The 10294-nt window shown below is 39.9% G+C and overlaps 1 protein-coding gene across 3 annotated transcripts; it reads left to right on the forward strand.

The window, feature by feature from the left end:
* The first annotated feature begins 596 nt into the window (after positions 1 to 596).
* On the forward strand, positions 597 to 10074 carry rps6kl1 (ribosomal protein S6 kinase-like 1). 3 transcript variants are annotated; one of them, XM_031580697.2, is made up of 11 exons: positions 597 to 990; positions 2300 to 2631; positions 3376 to 3500; positions 3779 to 3874; positions 4467 to 4514; positions 5246 to 5378; positions 5636 to 6958; positions 7394 to 7483; positions 7761 to 7843; positions 8263 to 8358; positions 8648 to 10074. In XM_031580697.2, the coding sequence occupies exons 2-11, from the start codon at positions 2496 to 2498 to the stop codon at positions 8756 to 8758; spliced, it is 2241 nt and encodes a 746-aa protein (XP_031436557.1). In that variant the 5' UTR covers positions 597 to 990; positions 2300 to 2495; the 3' UTR covers positions 8759 to 10074. The 3 variants fall into 3 exon arrangements, with proteins under 3 accessions (XP_031436557.1, XP_012693487.2, XP_031436558.1); XM_012838033.3 differs by having other exon boundaries at positions 3782 to 3874; XM_031580698.2 differs by having other exon boundaries at positions 3379 to 3500.
* The last annotated feature ends 220 nt before the right edge of the window (positions 10075 to 10294 follow it).

Raw genomic sequence — 10294 nt, forward strand, 5'->3', positions numbered from 1 at the left:
GGAGGCCAAGGGACAGGGGCGAAGGGGAGGCAGACAGGAGAGCAGATGGGTGAACAGTGGAGAGACACATACATGCATTTGTCAAAGAGTATAAATGCAGCAAATGGTGAGTGTATACAGCAGAATAAAACATATTTGACAAACAATTTCTTTATCATAAACAGAGCACTGAGGAAATCTATTATAGTTGTGATATCGATGCAACTCTAACCCAGAACACCATTACAGGTTATTATTAAGACCATGCCAATATGAGGAGTTGTGCTGTTTATGGATTAAGGGCTAACACATTTTAGGGCCATATAATCCAAAATAAAATGTTATTGCCCTTGGAACCACTTTGTTTAGCTTCTTAAAAGGTAATTACTAAATTACAACATAAGGGCAACTGACTTTAGGGCTGTTGAAGGACCACATGGAACATTCTACACACAGTTTCCCCTTACAATCAGTATCAAGTCCCCTTTCCTCTCCGATTGGCTGAGGTCCGACTGGCCCCAGTGAAATTTGACACCATGTGGTTCACTGCACTCGGAGGGGCTCAGCTGTGGTACTGCCCTGCCCCCCACATTGTCTGAGAAGCACTTGCTGCACAATGCTACCGCCCTCCCTGCACTAAGGATATTGTTCTTTGTGTGGTTATTTCAGCGGGTGGCTCTAGTAAATTCCTGTGATCGCAGCCTATACCCGTCATAGACACCGTTGATCTATTTCCTTTAAAAAATGTTTCTTTATAAGAGAGGGAAACAGATTCATTGGAAAGATGTATTACTTGTAAAGATGGAAGACTGTCAATTATTCCTTGTATATGATAAACAGCGCTCTGTATCTTTAAATGTGGGAGCTGAGGGTTATGTGATGGCATCATCAGCCAATAGGCTTTGATGATGTGCTTCTCCCTCCACCCCTGACATCTGGGAGCGCCTCCCTATACGGTTGTTGGTGTTGAGCAAGTGATGGATGCAGGATGTGATGGCAGACTCAAAGAAGGTACTGTGCATTGTGCCGTGTCTGTGTCATTGATGTATCATTCTGTACGCGTGTGTCCCTCTGGTCAGGGAGGAGTACTATGGATTGTGTTTTGACATGGTCACGGTTTGGTAATGTTGGTGGTCGAGAGCTTCATTTTTTGATCGTGTTAGTCTCTCTTTGCTGTTGGTTTCAGTTCTGTATTTCCATATTAAAAAGGAGTTGTGAAAATCCATCTGGGGTTTGGACCTATTAGGATACATCTTAGTGAATATGGCTTAAGGTTGTGATGGTGACAGATATGATGCTGTTCAGTTCCTCTTCTGACTGTTTGCATATGACATGCATGCTAATCATACTATCTTGTGGATTTCAGAAGAATAGAGAAGTCAAGTGATCCCATGTCACTGTGCTTTATATGGGTATTTTAGCCTTGCTAATGCAGAACAATACAATAGAGTGTCTTCACACAGCTCATTATGTAACAGCCAAGTGCTGTGCCATCAGAATGTGACCTTCTGAAGAAGTCATGTACACGATACAGATGTGGAAGCACAAATCCAATAATGAGAAGACACATCATTTAATGAAGCTCAAAAGTGTCATATTAAAACCTAATTAAAAAGTCATACTAGCATATTGTTAACATGCGCTTTCTAAAACACACAATGATTGCCTGGCAGGGATCCCTGTTCCTGTAGAAGTTTGATACAGATACAGGTACAGATAGATTGATACAGAGGACATTTTATCTCCTAACTATATGGCCCAGCCCAGGAGAGGCACTTAAGTTTTTGTCAATGTCTATCAGACAGCAGAACTATCAGAATGTCAGCAAAGCCAATGAATATTCCCAAAAGTATTGCAGCAGCTTTGATAAGATCATTTTGATTGCTAAGTCAAAGATGTTGTTATTTTTGGGTAAAATATTATGCAAATGAAACAATTTCTTTAGAATTTGAATGAAATAATTACAAAGTGTTTTTAACCTGAACTCCACTTGAACACAGATAGCGAATAATGCTCACACTAAATTATAGGATTTTTAAGGATATCCATCAGAAGGACCTTTCTTTAAAAAAGATCCAGTAATTCACACAATTAGGCTACTACTTAGGTGTACAGCTAAATATATGCGCTACTGCACTACATTGATAAGCGATAAAAGTAGCCTACTGTACTGTCCAAATTTAGGTGGTACCAACGGACACTTTTTTGAGGAGGGGGATTTATTGAGTATTAGCAAATCATTATGTTGTGTGTTATGATAAAAGAGGAGCATTACATACCTTAAAGATGGCATATGTGTATTTCATTCCTTTGTTTTTAGCCAAATGCCTGTGGCTTCTACAGTACTTCTGAATAGATATCCAGGACTACATCCAGAAGCTGATGTTGGGATGCCTTTTCACTGGACATGTGGTCAAATCTAAAGGACCTTTCAGACACACAGATCCCTGCCCCAGGGTGGTCTTTTGTGGCACATAGTTTCACGTGGAATTCCACAAAGCTTAGACTGGGTAGACATGGCCAAAACGGATTACCTGGTGGATGCAGCCAGGCAAATACGTATGGCACTAGACCGAGAGGTCGGTGAGGACTATGAGGCTGCTTTCAACTACTACAAGAAAGGAGTTGATTTGTTACTAAATGGAATTCAAGGTACTGCACACATAAACACATTTATATCAAGAAATATATAAAATTAAAGTGACAAAACTGGTAACAAAGAAACAAAACTTTAAATGATCAAACATTTTTGGAAGATGAGGTTAACTACCACTTCACATGATATGAAATGATGTTGTTACCACCATTAGTCATCCAGTATTTGGTATCAGGCAAAACTATACCTACAAATATTTATTTAAAAGAATTTCTGCTTCACAGATGTCACAAGCCATTCTAATCTTCGCACTGTTGGGATATATATTATAAATACCATTCTAATCTTCACACTGTTGGGATATATATTATATATACCATTCTAATCTTCACACTGTTGGGATATATATACCATTCTAATCTTCACACTGTTGGGATATATATTATATATACCATTCTAATCTTCACACTGTCACATATATATTATATATACCATTCTAATCTTCACACTGTCGGATATATATTATATATACCATTCTAATCTTCACACTGTCGGATATATATTATATATAGCATTCTAATCTTCACACTGTCGGATATATATTATATATAGCATTCTAATCTTCACACTGTCACATATATATTATATATACCATTCTAATCTTCACACTGTTGGGATATATATTATATATACCATATATTGTGAATTGTTGTATCTACTGGCTGGATCCCACTTGTGTAAGTTTAAAGTAACATGTAACACCAATCTGCTCTCACACACTACATGTGTTGTGTATGTAGCAGACCCAAATAAGGAACGACGTGAAGCAGTGAAGCGAAAAACCACCCAGTATCTGAAGAGAGCCGAAGATATCTTCATCTCCCACCTCCAAAACAGCTACCAGAAGGGAGGATCTCAGATGGAGGTATGGGGGAAATACTGATGCTCCAGCGGTGCCTCTGCAGTAACCACACAGTCACATTGCTTTCAGATTTGTCTCAAGCTCCTTTGCTGCATGCCACATCACTAGCGTCTCGACCACTACTGCCACAAGCATACATGCATATTTATTGATTAGAGGCCTTTTATCGCATGTCCATATATACAATTAATATCTGGGCCATTTTCAGACGTTGCATGACAGATGAAACATACAGTCAAAGCACTTAAAGTCAATATGGTTATTCTGTCTGGAATGATCAGCAGGGCTACAGCAGCCTAAGGTTCCGGCCAATCAGACATCTGAACTCACCGGTGGAAGATCTAAAGATGTATAAAGTTGTTGGCATCATTGATAAGGTTTGCAAAATACTGTTTTAATTCTAATCTTAATGTGGTCTTTTTCAGTTGTTTAAGTGAATCATGACTTAATTATTGGATGGACACATAATCATATGATACCAGTGATTAACTCATGAACTCATTTAGCATAATCTGAGAACCAATAGAGCACAGCAACTTGAAGACAAACGCTGTCAGTTTGAAAGGTTGTTGTTCATAAATATTCTTGACAAATATTTCAGATTTGTTTTACTGTATCAAGTTGAAGAACTGTATATTTATGTAGCTTTAGCATAACAAGACTAATACAATGTTTTGCTTTAAAAGCAAGATAAGACACAGACATCCCGAGGAATGGATGCCGGGCACAGCGCCCTCTAATGTCTGTATATAGTGTATGTAATGTCTATAGTTCTCTACCAACATACTCAAAGTGCCTGTTGTTGCTGTTTGTTTTACACTATAGCAAAACAGCAAAACAGATTATGCTTTCACATGCGTGTCTCACCTCTCCGTCTGACTGACACTGGCCAACGACACACTCCATTACAGCTCAATTATATCCACTTCCTCTCTATTTGATCTTCACTGAAGTCTGTCTGTTTTCTAGGTTCTTACTGTTCAGAGTCTGGTTTGCAAGGAAACATTTGTGGTAAAGGTAATTTTATATTTAAAACTTCTGAGTCCTTTTATTTCCAGCTATTTGTAAAAAACAACAACAACAAAACAAAAAAAACATGGCTCTTGGATCTAGGCAAGTGTAGACTTTGAATAACTCAGTGTAACCCTAGGTATGAAAATATATATATACTTACTTTCAAAATCAAGTGTGTGTCCCTAGGTGTGAATATATATATATATATATATATATATGTACTTACTTTCACAATCAAGTGTGTGTCCCTAGGTGTGAATATATATATATATATATGTACTTACTTTCACAATCAAGTGTGTGTCCCTAGGTGTGAATATATATATATGTACTTACTTTCACAATCAAGTGTATGTCCTTGAAACCCTCTTGATTTTGAAAGCTACTATGCTCACATTTGACTAATCGAGAAACATGCAAAACTTGCGCATACCAGACACCTTTCAATTTCAAGCACTGTGTCTTAGTGATCCTAAATGGTGTGCCTTCCACTGTTTTTCCTGGAATTGCCTAGAATTAGTTTAATGCCTATATAAAGCTGAAATATCTTATCTGACTGTTATAGCAATAATGTGCCTCAAACATCAAAATATAATTGGACACCTGTGGTATAGTAAGCTTAATTTTAGTAGAAAAGTGTGCATTTTGTGTGACAAATATGGCCATTTCGCTATTTAAAGAAATACTACAATAAGGCCTGATCAAATGCAATGACTATATCACTCTGTCTTTAGAGCCTTCCCAAATCGAGTGGAAATAGCCGTGATAGGCCCACCATCATCCCTCAGAATGTTCCCTTTATGGTGAAACTTGTGAGGTATTACGTAAGTGAGGATTCGCTCTACCTGCATCTAGAACATGTGAAAGGTGAGGAAACAGCAGATCCCCAATGAACAGCACTGCTTGAAACATTACGAAATAACTGCTATTGCAATGTGGGATTTTCTACTGCATGTTTTGGGAGTGGATTGCAATAGTACTTTTTGTTCATGTATGTCCCTATTAAATCTAATCATGAAAAACTCCAGTCATACAAAGTAAATAATTTCTCATTTCACAAAAATATTTTAAGTGTATCATGCCGGTGAAATAGTTCTTATTAATATGTTTAATGTTCCTTACAGGAGGGAGGCTATTATCCAAACTGCACAAACTCAGGGGTCAGGCAGCCAAAGAGCATCCTGACTGCTCTAGGACCAGTCAGCACAAGATCCGACTGAAAAACAGCTATACATCACCAGCTATCAGTAGGGAATATGGCCAGGATGAGGGTCAGAATGTCAGAATAACCAAACCCACAGAGGGGGAACCTCCAGACTCAGACTCCCCAGCATCGTGGTACGAGGCACAGCACCGACTGGAGAACTGCCGAACTCATTCGTACAGTGAGGAGACAGGTTGTTTGCAGCATTCTAAGTTGGGGATACTGGACGTCAAGTCGAACCAAGAGTTAATAAATGCAGCAAAGACACCGGGTGAGCTTCCAACGATCACATCTCATCAAGATCCTGCTCTCCCAATGCATCTCAGTTCCCACCCAGACCAACGGGAATCACCAAATAGAACTTCAGAACCTCCCATAAATCACACTGAACCTGACATACACCGCTCCGAATTGGACATGGCCTGTAATCCGTCGGATCCATTGCACAAGTGTGGGACTTGTAGGGTGCTCCACTCAGGAGGCGACTGTGCGGTAGATAACGTTCAAACATCTTTGCCCCTCTCCAAGAGAACTTACTCCACTCCCAAAACACAGAGCCAGTACAGTGGGATTATGCCAGCCCAGACCAGCCAAGGACCAGCCAAGGAAGTCAATGGGATCATCTCGGACAACCCTCCCTCAACAACACAGAAGCAGATGTCAAATGGGGAGATGGGTACAGCTGTTGTTGAACCTGTTTCCTTTCCCAGGGACATGAACTCAGAGGTAAAAGGCGAAGCCATTAATCCAAGGTGCAATAGAACATCATCCTCAGGGACCTTTTGGTCACAAACTGTCTCGCATATTCACGATTTTGGCATGCTGCACATGGCTGACTCTGCTGGTAGGCTATTAGGAGACATATCCGAAGAGAGGCTGAGGAAGCCTGAAGAGGAAGAGGGATGGGGGAATCTGGGTTTACTTGACAAAGAGAAACTTCAGGAAAAGAAATTGGAAAGTGGGTTGGGTTCAGCATCATCTAGCCTCAGCAGTGACACCTATACTCCCAATGAAACCAGAGTCTGTGACATGGAACAGATCATTGAGGTGGACGGCTGGTGCCACATACCTCAGCTCAACAGGCAGGTTTCCAGAAGAGAGCCCCAGTACGGCCCCTGGGGACTCCCTGAGGCTGATGTAAGGACATGGGGAGCACAAATCCTTGTGGCCCTGGAAAGCCTTCATGACCAGGGTATCATCTGCTGTGATCTCAACCCAAACAATATCCTTCTCAGTTCTTCTGGTGAATATATATTGTCATACACTATTTTCTGTATGTTTTGGCATATTCACTACATATTTCATTATATGAATTAGGTCAGTATTAAATGTCTTTAGGTCTCTCTGGGCCAAACCTGACTGTGGGCTTTTAAGATGACAGTACACAGTCTGGAATTAACTAAACAAAATTTTGGTTTTGTTGCAAAAAGCATTGTAAACAAGTCACAACCTAGCCACAACTTCACACATGTATCACTCATCTTTACTGTTCTGTTTGACTCTGCCACTCTTATGTACCCTGCCTTCACAAGGTGTTGAAAGGTTTGGTATGAATGTGGGAGCATATTATAATCGGATAGATGTATGCTGTAAGAGATGTCTTACTGTATGATAGTTGTATGCTGTACGAGACTAGTCTTAACTGAGAATGAAACTGAATGTAAATGTTTTTGAATAGGTAAGGTATGCCTGACATACTTTGGCCAGTGGAGTGAGGTGCAGCCAAAGGTGTGTCAAAAGGCGATGGAACAAATGTACTGTGCTCCAGGTAATGGCAATTAATGTATGTATGGTATCTTGATTTCTGTTGAGTTTGTATGGAAAAGTACTATATACTGATGACTTAGGAAAGGACAACTATGTCTACACTATGAAGGAAAAATATTAATCATTTTATTTAAACCTTTACAATATATTCAAATATTCATATTCAAAATATCTCTTTCTGGTGTCTATAGTAGATTGGCCAATCCTATAACATTTATTCATTTTAAACAAGCCTTTCAGATGTGAAGATGCAAGTGCTTGATGTGTGTTATCCACAGAGATTGGTGGTATGGCCAAAGTCACCGAGGCATGTGATTGGTGGAGTTTGGGGGTCTTGCTCTTTGAACTTCTTACTGGGATGGTAAAAACTCTTTGCTCTCTTTGAATGATATCCCTACATTTGTGCTAGGTAAGGCTGAGCTCACATGTGACCTCTTTTTCTGACAAAAACTGGTCGGAGCGTTTATTTTAATGTAGAAAAAAAAAAGCTGTTCCAAAATGCAGTTCAGACAGGTTTGTTGACCTAGAGATAACTTTAGGAAACAGACTAAACCTGTCAGAAACACTTTAATCAGGATTCAAAGACACTGCTTGGTAAGTAGTATAGTGGTGGAACAGCCTGTATGAGTAAAGATTCCATTATTTGCCACCATACAAAACCACCATTATTTCATAAGGTCATAAGTCTGTTAATCTGTCCTAACCATGGGCAAATAAAAAGGTTAATCCACCATAAATGTCTAAATACTGTGACACTGGTCATGTGCCTCTTGCCGCCAGCCGCTGTGGCAGTGCCACCCCACTGCAGTGGACTCTCACACCCAGCTCCTCATCCCAGACCATCTGAGCACTGCAGCAGCCTCCTTGCTCACTGAGGTAAGACCTTCTCCCCTCTCACAAACACACAGTATGAAGTACATATACATGTTCTTTTGCCATACACCCCGTCCCATCTGATGAAAACACATTCTATTATGAATTGTGACTCACACGAACACACAGTATGAAGTACATATACATGTTCTTTTGCCATACACCCCGTCCCATCTGATGAAAACACATTCTATTATGAATTGTGACTCACACAAACACATATTAACATCTATAATAACATCCATATATTGATATACAGATACAGCAGCCTAACGTCTTTATGCCACTACAGCTCCTTCAGTTTGACGCTGGCTATCGGTTGGGCTCCGGTGGCGGCGGTGTGAGTGACATCAAGTGCCATCCCTTCTTCAACTCAGTGGCATGGCCCAGTCTGGACAGTTAATGGTTGTCCTACAAGATACACATCTTAGGCTTTTTCAGACCATAAGAACTTTCAGATTCTAGAAACTTTATCAGGGTTTTTGATTCACAAAAACAATGTCAACTGTCAGCTCCTCAGGGGTAGAACCAGGGCCCAGGACTTGAACTCATTCTCCAAGCTGATCTCCCTGGTCCTGGAACTTTAGAGAATGGTGGTTAGAAACATGCTGCTTTTGCTTTTGCGAAAGGGCCTACTGCTAATGGGTGAAGGACAACATTGGTTTCCCCCCGGTTTTGTAATCTTTATTTATAGTCCACAGCTGCATCCAAACTTGTGCTTTTTAGAGTTCTGGTCATAAATAACAATTCTTCTCAAAAGTTCTTAAACAATATGGATTGTATTGCTGCCCAAATTGGAAGATCTTGGGACACAAGTAGGAGTTAATGGAGACCCTCTATGCATGTGCAATGCATATTAACAATCTTTGTACTCCCCTTATTTAAACAAGGAAACCTCACTGAGAACCAAATTCTCCTTTTCAGAGGTGTCTTGTATGCAAAATGTTTCAGAATTATAAGGGTAGAAATCCTTTTTTGTGGATGTAAGGAAACAAATAATAGTACAAAATTAGAAATCAGTTCACTGTAATATGTCACACCTATACAAAGCATGTGTATTCCCCTGTTAGCTGAAGTCCTATCTCCCCTCCCTTTTGATTCCTTCCTCTAAATCCATTCAGTGAGTGTAAACCACCTCTGGTCTATCCATGTTGTTCCTTGGAGCAGGATCTACATACTCACCCATTGTGATAAAGACTACTTCATATATGGCCTGTGTCTGCACTGTGGGCCCGTCTGCCTGGTTTTATATATCTGTGATGATGAATGAGCACCTCTTAGTGGACGAATTGAATGGAAGCCCTTGTAGTCTTACTGCAGTAACCATTATGACATACTCCCACCACTAAAACTTTCACACCCGAAGAGAGAGGGACACTAAAGAATACTACATATTCTCTGTAGACTTTTGGCATTCATAGTGTACTTCCATGTTTTTTTTTTTAATCAAATCAGTTCTGTGTTTATGTCATGTGCAATTTACAAAGATTCCTTTTGAAACCCGATTTCAGTCAATGACATTTAGTGTGTTAACTGGACTGTAAGGTGTATACAGTGTGTTGATGGTCGACTATAGATAATGCAACTACAAACGTTGCATGAATACCTAATCCATTGTAAATTGATGTCTAAATAATGATGGTTTGGACCCCCAGGCCCTGTCTCTATACAGTAAATATCTGCAAGATAAATCGAATAAAAACTTCTTTTTGTAATGTTGTCCTGTTCTCTTAATAACGTCTCTTGTTGAGAAACTATAATGCATGATTAGTACGTCTCTAAGTTGCACGAAAACCACTTCCTGACGTGCAAGTCTAGATGTGAGGTGGCCTTTGTGGGTTTTGTTTCTGTCTAGATGTCCTCAGGCCACAGGCATTTCTTCTATCTTCTGCACTGGTAAAACCTATTGTCTGGAGGAAGTCCTGCGGCTCCATTGATG

Source organism: Clupea harengus, chromosome 14 (genome assembly GCF_900700415.2).
Source record: "Clupea harengus chromosome 14, Ch_v2.0.2, whole genome shotgun sequence".
Classification (NCBI taxonomy): domain Eukaryota; kingdom Metazoa; phylum Chordata; class Actinopteri; order Clupeiformes; family Clupeidae; genus Clupea; species Clupea harengus.

Excerpts from the sequence above, each read along its gene's own strand:
- rps6kl1 (XM_031580697.2), top strand. The coding sequence starts at position 2,496 with ATGGCCAAAACGGATTACCTGGTGGATGCAGCCAGGCAAATACGTATG. Across the intron at positions 2,632-3,375 it reads GTTACTAAATGGAATTCAAG|CAGACCCAAATAAGGAACGA; the intron begins GTACTGCACACA and ends TTGTGTATGTAG. Across the intron at positions 5,379-5,635 it reads GCATCTAGAACATGTGAAAG|GAGGGAGGCTATTATCCAAA; the intron begins GTGAGGAAACAG and ends TGTTCCTTACAG.